At 34.6% G+C, this 20,367-nt stretch overlaps 1 protein-coding gene across 1 annotated transcript in view; it reads right to left on the reverse strand.

Moving 5' to 3' along the window:
- Nucleotides 1-20,367, reverse strand: part of LOC124362353 (serine/threonine-protein kinase NIM1-like) — a 46,832-nt gene that overhangs the window by 5,051 nt on the left and 21,414 nt on the right. Inside the window, exons 2-6 of the mRNA XM_046816789.1 lie at nt 18,628-18,780; nt 7,422-7,533; nt 6,914-7,070; nt 5,810-5,918; nt 2,647-2,889 (exon numbers count right to left, since the gene is read on the reverse strand). Of these exons, the coding sequence (XP_046672745.1) occupies nt 2,647-2,889; nt 5,810-5,918; nt 6,914-7,070; nt 7,422-7,533; nt 18,628-18,780 (774 nt within the window). The remainder of the gene's footprint in view (nt 1-2,646; nt 2,890-5,809; nt 5,919-6,913; nt 7,071-7,421; nt 7,534-18,627; nt 18,781-20,367) is intronic.

The raw sequence follows: 20,367 nt of genomic DNA on the forward strand, positions 1-20,367 counted from the left end.
TTTTTTGGCCTTGCTCATTTCATTTTTATCTGTTTGTGCACCTGTGAGCTCGTACGTTCGGAGCCATGTCAGATATGTTGCTTTAAGACGATTGGTTTCCTCATCCATATATATTGGTGCCTTCCTTTTCTTTTGTCTCACGGTCTTCCTAGGGCATACTCATGTTCATGGTTCCGATAATGGTTGATAGAAAGTTGTTGTAGGCTATTTCCGCTGAGTCCGAGTTAAGTACATTTTCCCAGTCTTCTTGCTCCAGCTGAACCTTCAGAAGATTTAGGTTTTCTTGATTTAGTATTCTGCAGATTGTCTTCTTTTGGGTTGGTACTGATGTTGCGTGGTTTTATTTCACAGAGTTGAGCAGTGTGGTCTGAGACTCCGGCATGAATTACAGTTGAGGTTGTTTGTTCCTTGTGTAGGTTCGTGCATATAAAGTCTATTGATGTGCTAGACGTGGGGGTGACCCGGGTTGGGGGGGAGTGGCAGTCTTGAGATGTTGTGGCTGCTTAAAGTGTTTAATTTAGCATTTGGTTGTCCCTGTTTGTTGTCAAACCATCAACATTAATGTCCCCCATTACTAGAAGTGGGTGATTTTCTGCTTTTGTCTCCTCAATTGCTGCCCGAAAGTAGACTCAGTGCTTCTTCCAGCCGTCCTGCTGGAGTTCTATACACGCCAAGAAATGTACTGTTTGCCTTTTTCCCCATGGTTAGTTTGATCATTGCCATTTCAAGTGTCAGTTCTTGGCTATAGCTATTGATATTTATAGCCTGTACTGATGTTTCCAGTTCATCTTTAAACAAAAATGGCAATGCCTCCTTTTTTGTGAGTCTTGCGACTGAAGTGTGTTGTTAAGCAATAGTTTGGCACTCTGGTGTTTTCTATTTGGTCCTTCTTTAGCCCGTGTTCACCTAAGAGAATGATAATGTCTGGGTTTATTTCAATCAAGTAGGTGGTTTAGCCTATTCGTTTTGTTGCTCAATTTCTTGCATGTTTTTGGTGCAGGATGGAGAGTTTATTTAAAGGATTTGTTAAACTTGAGGTGGCTGTTGGTTTTTCTGTGTTTACTGCAACATTTTGATGGAGAACTGGAGGTGTTTTGTCTTTTAGTGGCTCTGGGTTTGCGGCTCCTTTTGAAGCTCTTGTCCTGTTTTTTCCCTAAACTTTATTAAACGGCATGCCTCTAAAAAATGTTTGGCAGGGTCAAATTGGTTGGTTATTGGTTGTATTGAGGGATTATCATTCCTTAGTTTTTTATAGAGCTCAATGTTGGTTGTTATAGAACTCTTCTATTGTTTCATCTGCAGCACGTGGTATGGCTGTCATGGGTGGGCCTGGCTGGATTTTACGAGTAGTTGGGGCCAGTAATTTTTCCTTTTGATCTCTTTAGTGACGGTTTTACGGGTGGAGTTTGCATGTCCCTTCCAGTTTTGGTTGTAGACCTCAGTTTTTCTGTCGGAGTTTGTCTGCTTCTCCCAGTTGAATTGTAGTCCGGGCTTATTCATCTGGATTTGTCTTCTTCCATCCCTTATGTTTGTGAGGGTTCTGTTGGTTTCCTCTGTATAGTCCAGTGTTGTTTGTTTGTCTTTGCGCTCTGTATTTTGCATTTTGCAGGGATACACTAAAAATATTTTTCTTTTCCCCATTTATTTTGAGTCCTAAAATTCTTTATCGGTCGTGTTGTTGGGGTTAGCGGGTAGTGGTTATTTGACACAATTGAAATTGGAGGTTTTGGGATGCTATCACTCTTTATGTTCATCTGTTCTTGTATAGTCTTGATGAGTAGTTCTATCTTTTCTTGTTTTATTTGAATCTGAGCAATTTCAGCCACAAGAAAGGGGTTGTTTCCAGTCTCAAGTCGATGCGTCTGCGTTTCTGCATCCTCTTTTCCCTCGGAGAAGTGTTCTCCTTTGTTGTCAAATCTAGCGTACAGGTTTTGTTTCAGGTCTTTTATTTCTTGTTTGAGTTGCCGGTTTAACCTGTTCATAATTGTTTTTAAAGTTTCTTCTTTTTCTCTGTCTATTTCTTCAAATGAATTTTTTCCAGCTTTAATACGAAGTAGTTTTCTCGTTTTCAAGCTGTTTTTCAAGACTGTCTATGGTTTCCACTAATGAGTTGTTTCTAGTTAACAGGAGTTCGTTTTTGTTTATCAGGTCATTGATTCTTTCCTCGTAGGCTGCTTCATTTTTGTTTGTTGGCTTCAGTCATTTGAGAAGCTAACTTAGTATTTTCTAGCTCAAGTTGTGAAGGTCATACTTCAGTTTACTGTTTTCAGCTAGTAGTGCGTTTCCAAACTTCGGCTGCTAGAGTTAGGGAATCTTGTAAATTGATTTCCTCTCTATTAAAATTTTGTACCCTTTCTTGGATGTCATTTACAGTCAAGCTTATGTTTGGTTCTGGCTCTTCACCCTGCTCGTTAGTGTTCTGTGGAGCTTCGTCCTCATCTTGAAAATGAGTAAGTAAGTTTTAAGTAAGTAATTCTTATTAAGTACTTATTAATCAATACTAGGGCTGCAATAAAAGTGTTAAAAAGAGGACTCACAAAAATATTTTTGCCAACTTCATTTTAATATTTAAAGGGACAAATTACATGTTAGTATTTGGCCGTTATAGCGAAACCCAGAGTTAAACGTCACACTAGATATACTCACGAACGAGCACTCGACAAGGCGATGACAGATGGGGTGGAATAGTGATGACTCCCAGGAGGATGCTGCGCTTGAGACCTGCAATGGAGTCGGCAGGAAACGGCATGTGACCAGTTGTCATGAAGAACATCAATACTCCGAGAGCCCAAATGTCCACCGGACCTCCCTCGTATGATGCGTCCTGGAACAGCTCAGGAGCAGCATATGGGGGTGATCCGCAGAATGTGTGGAGGAGTTCTCGAGATCCTGCAATGATCAAATCAGTCTCATGGGATATTTTACTTCACCAAAGCAGTTTAATAAAGAGTAATAAAATCTCTTTAAAAAATTAGGGTGCATAACTTACAACTGCTTTTGATTTTTTGAATGAAACAATAAACTTTGCAATGTGTAAAACGGTTATTAATCCAAAATTTGGTCAATTGTCATAGTTTATACTCATAATGATCACTGGGCTTTACTAAATTTTTGGTTTGATGATATGACCATACACTGTGTCCTTAAAGTATGAAATATATAACAATCTCAGTAGTAACAGAATTATCCGTTAATTTTTGGTACATGCTCATAATATAAGTCAAAGTCATAATCTCTTTATTTACATAGTCTTCAAGACTAGTATTTTTTCCTGAATAAAGTGATTTTGAACTTGAACTTGAACTAGTAGTGGCATCAACATGATACAATACATAGTAATAAGTCACTTGTTTATTAAAATTGTGGTTCATCGTAGGTAAAATCGTAATTTCCTGTATTGTTGTTTGCACAATGCAACTAAGTTAAATAATTAATTTGATTAGTTTCAAATTACTGTCATATATTTAGAAAAATTTTTAATGTGGGTGTATCTAGCTGAACAAGCAGCTTAAAATTTGTCTTAACAACCTTTAAATTTTAATATTGGAACAATATTACCTTTATAACCTTTATATATTACCAATATTACCTTTATAACCTTTATATATTACCAATATTACCTTTATATATTTTATATAACCTTTATTTTTTTGGAACAATAATAATAATTCAAACTAATTTAGTTAAGTTAAAAGTACTGATTATTTTTTAAATAATGGGTATTTTTACACGTCCATAGGTCCTTTACTTCATTTAAACATTTCATATTAAAAGTTGATTCATGAAAGTTTTGTGTTTTAGTAGAAACTTCGTAGATTAACTCAACTTTGGATACTAATACCACTTACAATTGGAAAGTTGCATCTTTCTTAACTTTTTAACTGCTTGACATATCCAAAAACAATGTTTACCATTAACATTAGAGTAAAAAAAATGTATAGTAATATTGCAAGTGATCCTATTCGTATTTGAAATATTAAACTTAAATACAGGGTGACCAAAAAACCTCTACAACTGGCCAAACAAAAAGTGACTTATCTGTTATGGACACATACTAAAAATCAGTGAGAAATTCTAAGTTGCTTTTATGAGCTATTATATATTCTTTTATCTTCAAAATGTTTGATATAGTCTACTTCAAATGGCACACCTAATGTGCAGCTACAAAAGTATGATAAATTTAACATATGATGTTAAAGAATCAACATGTATAATATTTGCAATACGTATAGTTAGAGTAAGTTTAGTTGCCCATTTAGAATAGTTTCTTTTGAAATTTATATTCTCAGTGCAAAGAAAATCAATGAGCTGATTCAGTATTTTGGACCTATCGTACAGTGTCATGGCCGTTTCTCATTGGTGGTACTCATTGCATGGTCCCATTTGTTTGTCTGTCTGCTGTCCTAAGAGTCTCCTGATGCCTGATCCAGCAGTGTACCGTCGGAGTCATTCTAAGCTTGACCTGTTCTGGGAGCAGTCAATCGCGAACCTTTTGATTTCTCGTTAGCTGTAGTAGTCTTGTCTTGGAACTTGCCGCATTATGAAGTAGCAGAAGCAGTATTATTTTCTCTAGGTGAGTGGGTATTGAACCCTTGTCTCGTAACTCAACAAACCCTTTGTTTTCTTGTTGGTTGTTGTATTGCCGTCTTGAGTCCCAATGTCCTTTTTTAACTCAGTTGCAGTAGTATTGCCGCTCTGAACTTCATCTCGTGTGCGATAGACAGATGGATTACCTCCAAACTTCTTTCCCACCTCGATGCCAGTTATTGTTGAAGTGACAAGAAAAAGGTGTTGTAAATAGCCGTTCAACCATGGACTTCGCTTCAACGGCCTGGAGGCCCTGAACTAGCTGGAAGTGCAGTTCCTGGGTGACAACAGGCCTGAAGCTAGAACAATGTTGGTGAGTTGACATTATCCAATGAACCCTTCTCTTCTAACCCTCATTAATAACCCTATCCAGCAATGGGTGTCTTTTTATATTACTCTATAATCTAAAAAAGATTTATTGGTTGTTTCTGAGCCACATCTTGTTGTATACAGTAGTCCTATTGATGTAATTTAATACAGTCTACTTAAATTGTTTATTAAAAAGTTGCTCATTAACTTTTTTGTTTGTTATATCTCTATAATTTTTGTTTATTTTTGTACTTGTTTCTATCAGTTTTTAATTTTGAATAAATTGCTTAACTTAGTTTGAAAAATGGGTTAACGTTTCAGTCGCAAAGTATTGTTTTTGCAGTAATATTTTTGCTCTGGAAATTTCGGCAACTACTCCCCTTCATCCACACTATGTAGACTATTGATCACATTATTGTTGTTCAGCTGGATATTGTTGGACGAATTCTGGGCAGACACGATCAATTAATAAGTTATATTGAAAGTCAGAATACGTTTCTGCATTTATTTATGTTTATATTGCCTCACTTCATTGAATCAGCTCATTGAAACTAGTTTTATTGTGGAATAGTCAACTAACTCTTGTTTTTAATTTTACTGTATTAAATACCGTTTGTTCCTTGTTTGTTAAATGTAACAATGTATCTTTTCTAAAGTGGCTTAGTTTAATTGAATATTTATCTATATTAGTCACAATAGATATGTTTAAGAATGGGGACTAATTTATAGCTAATACACCTCATATCTTTCAAGTTTATTTTACATTACTCTCTGTTAGTTAATGTTAGAACAACTCTTGAATTTAAATCCTTCTTTTCTAACCCTCAGTAATAACCCTTTTCAGGAATATCTGCTTTTTATATTAATCTTTAGTCTATAAAAGATTCACAACAATTAAGCTATGTGTAAGTACCAGATGTGAGTTGTGTGCTGAAGCCAAAGTCCCCAAGTTTGACCACACCTCTCGGCCCTAGAAACACGTTCTCAGCTTTGATGTCTCTGTGGATGATGTTGCGCTCATGCTGTATAAAATATCATATCAGAGTATAAAATAAATTGTAAGGTAATTAGGATTGTAACATAGATAAAAAATGTAACTTAATTTAATACTAGAATATTATATTAAAACTGTTGATTTAATCAAATTACTTTTTTAAGATTGATTTTAAAATATGAGTTTTACCCCAGATCGACATATTATTAAACCAATCACCTATGACGAATAGCATGTCATCTGAAGACAAGTACTATGTATAACATAGTAATTTCTTTACTCCTCCATTACTGTTAATGTTGTGTTTCAGTGTTGTGCAAGTATTTGGAAATAAGATAATATCTTATTTATCTGTATTATATTATAATACAGATAAATAAGGGATAAAACTTGTGATTATAGAATTTTGATCCACATTGACTGGGTGTTAAAAGCCTACTTTGGTTGTTGTTCAGCTTGTGAATGTGACACATCTAGGTAATCATGCACTGATCCTCATAAACACAAGAACTACCAAACAGTTATAGCAAATAGTTGGCTCAGGCTAAAATGCATCAGTAACACCACAGACTAAAAATCTGTGGCAACACTGTTTAAAACAACAAACAGTTTGAGAAAATTGAGAGTCAACAATCAGGACAACACCTAAGAGGTTAAAAAACCAGGTTAATATTTTAACCTGGACCATCACAGTTACTTCTTACAACTGATTGAGATTAAGTAATGAAAATCAACTACAGGGAGTTTCCATACTGTACTAGTTATCATCTTTCATCTTATACCTTACAAAAGAAATATAAACATTCTAGTTTAACTGGTCTTATCATTTAAAATTAGTTGTAAAGTCTGAATGGGCCAAACTAGTTCTGATTTGCACAACAATACAGATAATTCACTGTATATATTACACAACATTTTTCTTCCTGTAAGCAGCATCCCACTTTATTGAGATTCTTAAGCAATCTTACCCGTCTTGATTTTGTAATTCTTCGCATGAGTAAAAGTTACCAAAATTATACTCACAATGTGTTTTACTGCAGACAGCAGCTGTATGAAGATGGCTTTAGCTTCTGGTTCTCCCAGCTTTCCTTCCGTTGTCAGCTTGTTGAACAGTTCACCTCCATTGGCAAACTCCATCACAAGATGGAGCTTGCTGTACGTTTCCACTACCTCGTACAACCTGTATATCAACTTAAGTTCATAGATGTTCTACTGGACTAGAATATTTCTGTAAATAATCCATAAACAGCTAATGTAATTTATAACAATGAACAACAATTAAACAATTAAAATCTTACTGATATTCAAAGGCCATAGTTTTAGATATTTTTTGTATTGAAATAATTTTGTGCTTTATATATTAAGCCTAGTATATTAATAGTTTGCTGCAGTGCCCCAGATTGAATTATTAATTGGTTATTAAATAAGCATAGATGAAGAAGCTCAATTAATTAATTGTTACAAATAACCCAGTTTTATTTTTTTCATTTGATCCAAAGTTACAATCTATAATGAGATGGCATGTGTTTACCTGATGATGTTCGGATGGTGTACTCTCTCCATGCTGGCAATCTCGCGTGTGAGCATGCGCCGTGCTTTAGCTGTCAGCTTAGCCTTGTCCAGCACCTTAATCGCAACTCTCTCTGTAATATTTTACATGAGATATTAGTTCAAAAACAATGGAATTATCTGAAAAATACCATTATATTAACAATATACTACCGATCTGAAGGATATCAGGAAGAGTATAAGATATCAGGATATTAGGACGAGTATGGGATATCAGAATGAGTATAAGGATATTAAGATGAGTGCATATGATGGAAATAAACTACTGGCATATTGTAAGAAGACTGTGAAGGTGATTCATGGAGAAAAAGAAATCCTAGCAAAGGGATGTTTGGGAACATGCCATAATCTGCTGTAACAGATAAGCATATCTTATGACACTGATACCATATTTTTAGCTCAGTGTATCTAATAAATGAAACTAAGTTAACATTCAGAGTTTTATTAGTATGATTTTACCACAAAAATGTATGGCATTAAATATTAAGTAGTAAATGGGTAAGAGCTATTAAATAATGCCAGTAAATCTTTATTATGTTCACTTTCCACTGATAAAGAGTTGGGAACATTGATTTGGTAATGTTTAAATCCTTCATAATCAAAACTAAAAATTTTTGTTAACATAACAATTAAACTACTGTAATTACACATCAGCTTGGTACTATTAGCACAGTTTGGAGGTTCCCTCTCCTGCAGGAATACAACTGTGTGAAATTAAATTCAAGTTTGGTTTTGAGGCACTAAACAGTTTTAAATTTTTAAATTTAGAGTAACATATTATACAAAATTAAGGCAGTTAACGTGTTTGCAAGGCAATGCATACATAATTTTGTACTTATGTACGTTTGGTGGTTTGGGGTTCCAAGGTCCATGATTGGAGAAAATGTAAAACAATCCCATGGGAATTCCGCCATGAGGTGATTGCAATAGATAGATTTACAAGACATCTACATAAAACGAATTTCATGCTTTTCATGAGAATAGACATTTGTATATTGGTTTTAATCCGCTATATTTGGTCTTAGACCGGTAGACATAGACTGACCTAATGATTAGTATTTTGCATACAATTCTATAATAAAACACTATTTTCATCTTCTGCAGCAGTTGCAAGGCGAATTTTGTCTAAAAAAAAAATAAAAAAATAAAATGTGCATCTAAATGCACATTTTTATTTGGAATGTTTTAGTCAAGCCAGTTAGATTTAGATTTGTCTTTATTGTACAATTTTATTGTTTTTGTTTTGATATCAATTCCACCAAAGATGTGTTTATGTAGTTTTTGTAAATTAAATTAAAAACAAAAATGAGAGTTTAATATAATATGAGAGATTAACTTTAGAATTTCGTCTACATATTCATTTTGTGCAGATAGTTTCTGAAACGCCAAACAAATAAATTCTCACTTTCTACTTTTTTCATATCTGTATATTTAACCCAATGATTTGTTCAATGCTATAAATTGTGAAAATAATCAATGACATTGTGTGTATCAGTTCATACAGTATAATGTGATGTAAACATTATGAAGTACAGTAGTCCCTCTATAGTCCAGCCCTGCACCAGTCCCCTGGTCCTCCCAGAAATCCGGCCAATAGACAAACGGCAGGGTGTCATCAATTTGCGATCCCAGCTCATAACGACAGTGTATTTAACAGCATTGTTTTCCCGTTTTGAATAGTCTACATATGATAGAGGAAGTATGTGAAATCTTTTATGATAATTTTTATTTGTCTGCTTATTTTGTCGTTCATAATTTATGGTGGTTAGTCAGTTTTTGTATTGTTTTAAGTTGATAAATTTTGTATTGTATAGTTAATGATAATAACACAATGAGGTTATACTGTACTGTGACATTATTAGTGGTTGGAAATATTATCTGATATAAGAATCAGCATTTTATTACGTTTTTATATGAATCAGAAATTATAAACAAAAGTTTCTAAAAGTTGTTAGTGATTTGAAACTTGGTCCGGACCAGGCGTATAATGCCCACGAAAGTGGACATTTTGGAAGCTATTAAAAAAAACACTCGTGCAATAAAATGCTCCAGGCCGAAAAGTTTAGAAAGAAAGAATAACAACAAAATTTAACAACAATTGTACATCTTCATGATAAGAATTTACTTTTTAAGTAACAATACATTATATTATGTAATTTAAAGGTCTTTTTCAATAAAACTCGAGTAATTCAGCTTTTTGACGAATCTCAGACATGTCTCGTCTGAATTGTGGCGGATTATTGAGAGACTACTTACTGTACAATTTATTTTATGTCTTTGTGGAATACTCAGTATCACAAACACTACAGCCACTGAGACAACCGCAGGTCCGAGCTAAACACTCCAAAGTGGACAGCCACCAACAGTAGCTGACTGTTGTCCTCCTCTAGCCCCACACTGTCAATCACTATACACTACTGCACAATATGGCAGCGTACCTTAGCCCACAACCCTCAAAACACTCCAAAGTGGACAGCCCACTCAACAGTAGCTGACTATTGTTCTCCTCCAGCCCCACACTGCCAATCACTACTGCACGGTATGGCAGCGTACCTTAGCCCACGAGCCCTCACAACACTCCAAAGTGGACAGCCCACTCAACAGTAGCTGACTGTTGTTCTCCTCCAGCCCCACACTGCCAATAACTACTGCACGATATGGCATCATACCTTAGCCCACGACCCTCAAAACACTCCAAAGTGGACAGCCCACTCAACAGTAGCTGACTGTTGTTCTCCTCCAGCCCCACACTGCCAATCACTACTACAGGATATGGGAGCGTAATTAGCCCACGAGCCCTCACAACACTCCAAAGTGGACAGCCCACTCAACAGTAGCTGACTGTTGTTCTCCTCCAGCCCCACACTGCCAATAACTACTGCACGGTATGGCATCATACCTTAGCCCACGACCCTCAAAACACTCTAAAGTGGACAGCCCACTCAACAGTAGCTGACTATTGTTCTCCTCCAGCCCCACACTGCCAATCACTACTGCACGATATGGCAGCATACCTTAGCCCACGAGCCCTCACAACACTCCAAAGTGGACAGCCCACTCAACAGCAGCTGACTGTTGTTCTCCTCCAGCCCCACACTGTCAATCACTACTCGATGTGTATATATATATATATATATATATATATATATATATATATATATTAATATATATATATATATATATATATTAAGGTATATATATATATATTATATATATATTAAGGTATATATATATATATAATATATATATAATATATATATATATATATGTTTGTTATGTTATTAACTCCACTTACAGGGTTATCTATATATATTAATGTAATGAAAAGTAATTAAAACCCTTTTAAAAATCTTTTCATTGACATACATGTGAAGGAAACAGGATTTTTCCGGACATTTGCCATCGTTCAGTGAAACAATAAATCAGTAACACTACGTTTCGAGATCTGCAATCTGATCTCTTCTTCAGGTAAATAACTAACCTAATACATAATATTACAAACTAAGTTAAAATAAACAAATCTTACCAAAGCGTTGTGGCACGCCTAAGTCAGGAATCACAACCTACATGTTGTTTGTCAACTTCACTAACTCTATAAACATGCACTTAATAAAAAACTATACAAAACACTAATCATTAAAACAGAACTACTGAATACAGGTCACAATACGTCTTCATTCGTCTACTAACCACCTACGACTGACCGTAGTGTTACTGCGCTTATAATATAAATATAACTTAACAGACGGGTAGAAACACATGTGAGCAGTTCGCTGAGAGTGGTATTGGATTGTTTTATTGCACCTCCATTTTATGGGTTGCAAGATGGAAATGACTATTTACAAATGTTTAGTTACTCTCTCCCAATTTTGGAGAATGTTTAATGGAAACAAAATATTTTAATACTACATTTTTACACCCATGTCATGTTGTTTAATAAAGACATCCAACACTTTTTGTAAATGTTATTGCCCAGGACATAATACGAAATCTGCAACGTTGATGTATGCAACGTAAAAAGAAGCCTCTTGATGAATGGACAAGAAGGCTAGACCTGACCAGGATCAATCTTGTAGAGGTAAGTGGGCGTGATACAGTCCTGTGGCTTCTCAGCATTTTGTAAACTGGCATTATGTAAGGGTGTGGAGAGGGGGAGGGCTTCGCTACAAGTGCTACCAATACGTGAGTGACCCGTGTCGAGGATAATCAAATAAGCGCAGCGGCTTAGACAAGTGGCACACGCGTACTGGGCACTGGGCTTCTGCTGCAGTAGACCGATATCTAATAAACTTAATCCGATATTATAACATCACTAGGAAAAAGTGTTGTTTTTGGTGCGCAATCGTGTTTTATGAATGAGACGAGCCCGAGTTTGGAAATGCGATTAGGCGCCTAAATACACTGTTATTCCGTATGGTGAACAACGGGTTTTATCTTACGGAAAATAAGAATCAAAGTTGCACGTTTTATTAAATTATTATTCAACATAGTAAAAATGTCAATTCTACACATAAATTCAGCTGTATTTTTTGTATTTACTTCTTCTGAAACAATAACAAGAAGAGAAGAAGAAGACTAACAGTTTGAGGTTAGTGCACTGAAAAAACTTGAATTGCGTATCAGCTGATTTTTAAAATCTCTGTTATAATGAAACGAAAAACAATCCCATCACTTTATGGACCAACTTAAGTATCAACAACAGTTGTTATTTGTCCAGTATGATATAAAAATATTTTATGCCCCGGAGTGTTTTTCTTGTATAAGCCTCAACACAAATTTCAATATATGTCATTTTATTTATTTATTTATCAACGGTACAACAATCTTTCAACAATACATAACAAAAAATAAACATATTAAATAAAAAAATAATGTGAATCACATTAAGCTCATGTAGCAGACATTGCAAACAATTTAACAATAACAAAACATCCAGTCAAAATAAGGAAAGTCTTCATTCACGTGCGATTGAAAAACTGGAAACCCCTCCTCTTGAAAGTAATTACCCTCATTTCTTCAAGGAATTCCAATTTAGAGAAGAGTTCATTGCCTAGGCGTTGGAGTCGAGATAGAGCAGCAAAGTACTCCTAGTTTATATTATGTTGCCTGCCAAAGATGTCTCTAGGGCGAGTATCAGTTAAGGATGCGGAAATCGATCCGACTGAGGAGAGTCAATAAAATGGTTAAGAAGCTTGAACGGAAATGTGGTGTCCTAAAGTCGTCTTTTACTGAATATGGACATGAGTTCAAGATAATTAGCAAGGTTTTCAAATGGCACTTCAGTATAGGCGAAACCAAATTTCGTTCCAAAAAAAACGTAAAAATCTCCATTTTATCATTTCCAAATATGAAATATGTTCATTTGCACGAATTGTGTAAAGGAAGCTAAGCGTCCTGTTGGCTCTGGAATACTCTTTTTCAATTTGCCCCTGGAGACAGGGAGAGGTATCAAAGATAATACCTAGATCACAAACTACAGAGCATCGAATAGTGTGGTCACCTTTTGAGGAACAGTTGTGAAGGATAGGTTCTTTACAACGATACCATACTGTGCCATATATGCAATATGTGTTTTGTGTTTCACCGAACGCATTGTCATTTTGTTTTATCTGTCTCTATATTTGTACCCTTGTTATTCATTTTTATTGATTGTTGTTGAATCTCGTGTATATTAACCGGAGTATTGCTGGTGTTGTCCTTTGGATGTACAGAATTTGCCACTGTTTACTAGGAATAGTACTTTTGGCTATTTATTAGTTAGTTGAAATCATCAAATAAAGTTAGAGATGAGATAACCTCCATGATGAGATAACATAACTTCATCTACAAAGTCGCATACGAGCATGTACTTTAAGGCAGGCGAAAAGAGTAGAATATACACAATACTAAAGACATGAAAAACCTCAGGAGAAAGCTCCACAGAAATGTAGGCACTCTCAATGTCAATATTTGAAGTAGGAGTGATTTGAGGCTTTATCTCGGAGGTAACTGTAATGAGAACATCTCCACCGCTAGATTTTGTACTAGTTTGGGCAGATCCGCAGATCTGTCCATCAGGTAGACTCTGTAGGAGGAAAACCCAAGTTCATAATTGGAAATTTCAGAGGAAAGGTTAGACTCAGTGAGTCATATAATATCATAAATACAGGAAACTATAGACTTTTCAATATGTCATTCATTGTATGGAACCCATTAAATTTACATTCCGATTGTACAATAAGATGCTTGGCTGACCTTTAACTTAATTAGTTTTTTGCTTTTTACAATTTTTGGAATACCATTGAAGTACTTAAGGCTGAGGTCTGTTTCACCACTCATCTTCCGCTCAACTAATTCTTTGAGGAGTTCCTTGAGCAACTTGCGTTCATGGTCAGTGCAATCTCTGGTAATGGAGACATCATCAAAATGCGTATTCACATCCGTGAAATCAAAAGTAGATAATGACTTTAGAACATTAACAGAGTTGAGAGGAGTCATCAAGACAAGCTTAAGAGGACGTGGTCTGTTGGCAGATTGTTTACCAATTCGTGCAGTTTTCAGGTAACAAATATCTATAATTGGACAAAGGATGACTATCAGATCTTAATTCTTCTCAAGGTCGTAGTACCTCTTATTCGAATCGATGTCTCTACTAGAGCTTTCAGGCAAGTTATAGACAAGAAGGTAAAGGCTCGTCTAGCGCGATCATTGAGCTCATATATGACTGATTCTGTTGTCGAGCCCGACTGCTGATTCCTTCCAATTTTTTTTTCAATCTGACCTCAAGCGAGGTTCAAGCTAATTAAACTTTGCATAACTGTCCTAGGTCCGAGCGTATTTCATTCATTCATTCATTCCTTGACATCTCCCATATAATCAATTTTATCAGTGATGAGACTTACAACTTTTTACATTAAGGCCATCAGTTTTATTTTATAGAACGAAAACTGATTAAAAATCAGGTGCTACATAGTCAGAACGATTACATGTCCATTAAGTCTTAAATTCGGGGAAAGTGTATCATAATCATAGTTAGAAACGTTTACAAAATTTCAATAGAACCATCGACCACAATCACCGTCGCATCTATTCCCCTATTCGAGTCATTGACATTCACCTTGCAGAAGACACACGCAGAAGCATGGTGAACGTAAGACAAAAAAATACATATTTATACAGTTTACGAAAGGTGAAAACAATCCTGCGGACAAATGGTAGCTACTGGATCCACCACCAATGAGTGTGCAGTTATTATAGCACTAACATGTAAAGCCAGAGAGGTACTAGACGTTATCCAAAAGGCAGTAGCTAGGGGAGAAATAACTTGAAACTAGTAGATAACCGACAAACTGGTTTAACAGAAGATTAGTGACGTCTTAAAGATGTGGGGAAAATTATATTAGAAAATATTGTGTACTAGCAGTTACCCGCGGTTTCGCGCGCAATTTCGTAGGTTTTGCATCTGCATGAGCACTTATGGTTCTAGTAAATTATATTTCCGACACCAATGTTGAGTTTCTCTTCTTGCTACAATCAAGAAATTATGTAAAGTGCATAATTATGGCCGTTGTAATTTAGTCGGTCTTAGTACTTTTTGTTCCATAGTTGATTTTTCCTTTTCCCGACCAAGAATATATATATATATATATATATATATATATATATATATATATATATATATATACACCCAGCTCTGAAAAAGCCTACTTATGTCAAATGACAACTAAGATAGGTTTCGTAACAGTCTTTAAATGTGTAGTAAAAGTTAGACTACAGTTGCTGTGCCTTTAATATCTGCACTGCTAGCAGTTACACACTGTTTTGTATCCAATTAAGTAGGCGTTGCAGTTACCCGCGGCTCCTTGCGCATTTCATAGGTCTCGTTGTTACGATAAAAGAAAACACACCAAAAAGTGTACATTGATGGCCTTTGTAATTTACTTCCTTGTTATTTATTTTGTTATTGTTGTTGTTGTTCATAGTTGATTTTGACTTGTTTCTTGACCAAGAAAATATATATCACAGATTAGAGATGATGTAGAGTTGATATTGGTACGTTAAGTTCAAATGCACAGCCCAGCGAACTTTCATCTAGCATAGTTCTTGCCATCTGCTTCAAAGATAATATATTCGAAGTAAAATAATGCAAATTTAAAATAGTTGTTAAATTTATAAATATATGGTTGTTCTGTCATAAAACAATGTTTGTATAGAACACTTGATTACATTTTACCGGCCTTTTTCAATTAATATTTCACAACTTTAGAGACCAAGATGGGTTTTTTCGTTGCTGTAAAGACCAGAGGGGCGTAACCCTGACGGATTTTAGAACTAAGAGAAGGCCTAAATTTATCCGTAAGAATGTTTATGTACAATTTCAGTTCATTCGGTTTAATAGTTTACGCGTGAAAACAAAACAAACAAACAGAGGCACTTTCAAATTTATAATACTATTAGGACTTTTGGGTAAATATGAGGAAAAACATAGACGCTGATTATTCACAACTCCTAACTGATCAAAAACAAAAATCATTATAAAATTACTTTAGACTTTCTAAAATGTCTATAGATGTATGTAAGTTATAATAATTGTCTCAGTTATACATGAAGATTAAAAGTTTTAAAATGTATGAAAAATTTAAATCTACCTGTTAAAAATGTTAAAAAAATACAATATATTAAGTCTATATTACCAGCATTGTGAAAGGATTACAGAAATACTGAAAAAATTAACCTTATATTCGCTGAGTCCAACCTTATATTCGCAGCAGACGACAATCCTGCTAATCATTTCATAACAAGATCCTAACGACAATTTCACTAACCAAAAAAATGGACAGGTTACCTAATTGCACACTGTTGTACCATGTATCCAATCATGTCCTTTATTAAAACGTATTGTTTAAAAATAATGAAGGTTATGTAGTGTTTGCCTACAGTACATAAATAATCTTACATTGGGAAAACATTTTTAAAGTTCATACTGTATAGTTAGTAAGCGTAGCTGCCGATAGCCAGATGTTATGCTGTTTGTTTAAGAAAGCAAGAATGTAAACTGCAAATAGGTGATAAAAATAGTTACGGTTTCTATACAAGATTAAGGAAAGTGTTGGTGTGGCTTCATAACGGATATGTAGATTTTATTATAAAAATATTACGAAACTATTTCCAACTGTGAAATAATTTGTAAAATACATCAGTGTGTTTTCGTAACTATGTGTAATTAAAGTCGATAAATAATCTATAATGGAGCATAATTTCACGGTCTTAGTAATATCAGTGTTCTGAATTTCCAAAATATAAAGAAACACTGATTGAAACAGAAAGCATTTTAAATTGTTTTCACATAAGTGAAGTTACGTCTGACCAATGGTTATTATAAAATAATTACAGTATAAGCATTAATTAGTAATTATCAAGCATTATGCATCTGATACTGATTATAAGCTAATCCGTGAAATATAATAGTTTATTTACGACGTGTTTATACTTATTCACATTTCCTGTTTGCCATTTTAATACAATTTGACAATGAATTTTAAGTTGCTATATTTTATATTTAAAAATATTAATTCCCTTCCAGTCATTTTTAACTACAAAAATGTTTATGTAAAAATACTTCGCGGTCACTCAAACATTTCATGAGTTATATTGTTATTATTTAAAAACATTTGACAGATTCTAAACGAATCATATTTTGAAGAATCTGAATTACGTGTAGAATTTGTAAACATACGAGGTAGTGAATATTCTTTGAACCACCCTGAAATGTGGTATACCGCATCAGAAAAAATAACGACTATATTATGTCCCCCGAAAAATTGTATGACTAAACTTAGAAATCACTAATGCTTTTTAGTGAATTTATTGTACATAGGCCTACATTCATCAAACGTCTAAACATGTTTTATTTAAAATAATAATCTTATAGTGTTATTTACCAACCCTTCATATACATTGTCACAATATTACCTCTCTTTTGTATTAATTTCACTTTTATCCAAAGTAAAGAGTCAATCTTTTACGAAATGAAACTCGGGTGTTTTTCATTTACTTCTATTGAAACAATAACACAGTTTTAAGGTTAGCGCACTAAATATACTTGAATTAAGCGCCCGCTGAATTTTCAGATTACTGTTACAAGGTAATGAAAAAGATAACTTTATGTGCATAAGTATCAAAACAGCCGTTATTTATGCAGTATTATAAAAATATGTTTACATTTTTTGTGTGACTTAGGGAACACATAATTCTGTAGCCAAATTGTATTCAATTTCTTCTGCATGATTGTAAGCAGAGGAAATAAAAATCTTCCATTTAGTCAGTAGAATGGATAAAGAATTAGTTTGGTTTAATTTAGAATTGTATCCTTTCCTTTCTTGTTCATGATTACATCTAATTTTCGTATGTCGGCTGCAAGTTGCAAAATAATAGATGTAGCACATACACAACGTTTTAAGTCCTATCTCAGTTGCCATTCACATTTACAAAGAAAACAACATTTGCAACCACTATTCCGCACCAAACAAAGAGGTAATTATTTTTTAAATTGTTTCAAATCATAGACAAGAATTTAACTTTATTGGAATAGTTTTGATAAAATCACAGCAAGATCAAATCTTAGAAGCAATGAAAGCTCCAATGTTCGACTCAGTTTTTATGTCAGATCTTAAATAACATACAAAAGAACATCACCCAAAATAATATATTTGTATTCCACGATATATTCTATTTTAAAACTCACTCAGACAATCATCCATATCGTCCATTTACTTTTGCATTTAAGCCCGCATGGGTCTCGAAACAACTATTATCAGCGCTAAGAAGAAGTTACTGTGGTGATTTAGTTCTCTGGTGATTCAGAATATTCCAGAATGCGGTAACAACGAACGTTATTAAACATTAGTCCTATGACAACGAATTCGAAGCATGGACAATTCAGAGGGGATATTTGTTACGTCTTAACGACATAATACATTTTAAGTTGCAGACAAAATATAATGGCAAACAACTGAATTATAAACAAATATTACTTTCTTAAATCACAGAGTATCTGTAATATCAGTATCATTTAATATGATCACATTTCACGAATAAAACTAATATCTATAGTTCACTACCATTGGTTTTGAAACCTGTAGTACCTACAGCCATGCAATTAACCCTGAAGATCAGAAAATTATTCTCACCTTTGGTAAGCTCGTGGATGGCCATCTTGACGTAGGAGAAGTTTCCGCGGCCCACCTCGCCCTGGAGACGGTACAGGCCAACCCGCTTACCCAGGCTGGTCTCCTGCTGCCATTTATGGTCATGGTGTAGATTGTGTATACACTTCTCGTAAACTGCAACAAAGAGAGTACAATGAACCTGATCAGTAGATTTTTCATTAGTTTTAAATTCATGATAAAGTTATGATAAAGAAGGATAACCATATGATTCCAAAACTATTGTCTGCTTTACAACAAAACTAAAAGAACCTGCAATGAACAAGTAGATAATAACCGTAAAATGACAGTTTGGGATAAAATAAAACATGACTTAGCACTATGTCGGACAGGAACGAAAGAAAACATCGACACATATGTGGAAATTTTCTGGTCTCAGAAAGCATTTAAACCGCTAGAAGCCTTCGATTTGTAGAATTTCGTGAGCCCTGAGAATCCCTGGCATACGCGAACTTTCGACTTTCATGAACTCTTGACCTCTGACCTCTGATGCTCTTGGCGTCAGAAAAGTTTGTAGCCTCCAGAAATTCTTGAACTTTTGGAGCCCCTGCACTAGGGGTTTTCACCTTTTATTATCTTCGGGTCTTTTGAGACTATCAGCCTTGGGACCCAATTGTCATCTGGAAGATCACAGTTTCTAGAAATCATTTTACAACTGGAGATGTTGGCTTCTGTCAGCGAGCTTGTCAGTAGTGTGATATCTCAACGACTAGGAAATGTCTTCCACCAGAAGCCTTCAGGCTATGGAAAGTTCTTGGAATTAAAGTTTTGTATATATAATGGAGTCGTACTCAAATTATGTACTAAAGTAATAACGTAAATCCAGATGAAGACGAGAAATAACAGGATCCCAGGATAGAACAAAAACATATCTGAGGAACGGACAATAATTCTGGGAAATATCAAGCTTTAAACTTTCCAACGTTAACGTTAACTAAAGAAATGTGATATTTTGTTCATTGGAATTAATTATTTATGAAACCTGTAATAATAAACACCAAAATGTGGCCTTCGTGAAGTATCAGATTTACAATAGTAATTTAACGAAATCGTTTTTAGCATACTTCTTAGCTAATTTAGTCACGGATCTTCTGCGAAAGTGCCTGTGTTTGATTGTCTTGCTTTCACGCGTGAATTATTCAGCCGATTGTACTGAAATTTTATATGACCATCCTTAGGGTCCCTGATATGAATGTAGGCCTATTCTTATTTCGAAAATCCCCTAGGCTATGCCCCACTGGTCTCGAAATATCCCATGTTGGTGTCTAAAGTTGCGAAGTATGATTGAAAGAGTCTGCCCAACTGTTCTGTGTAAAATTTGTTTTATGGCAGCACAACTACACGTTTAATTTATTAATAGTCTTCAGAGAATAGAGTAAGCTTGATAGTAACAACACTTATTATTTTCAACCATTCTACAACCGCTGTTAAGCGTAGAGTAAGAAAATATCCAGATAAGGAAATTAAAAGATTTAGTACCAAAAATATACTTTTAACTGTACATTTTATAGCAAATATTAAGTATTACATATAAAAGACACAGATACTATCTAACTTTTACTATAAATTGAAATACTGCTGTAAAACCCACCTTAACTGTCTTTTGACAGAAGTGATCTATCTTCTCAGTCCAGCATTTATCTTGATCGGGAAACAAGGCAAAATCAACAATGGAACAGAAATACTAAGACCGTAGTAAATAAC

This window comes from Homalodisca vitripennis, chromosome 1 (assembly GCF_021130785.1).
Source record: "Homalodisca vitripennis isolate AUS2020 chromosome 1, UT_GWSS_2.1, whole genome shotgun sequence".
Lineage (NCBI taxonomy): Eukaryota > Metazoa > Arthropoda > Insecta > Hemiptera > Cicadellidae > Homalodisca > Homalodisca vitripennis.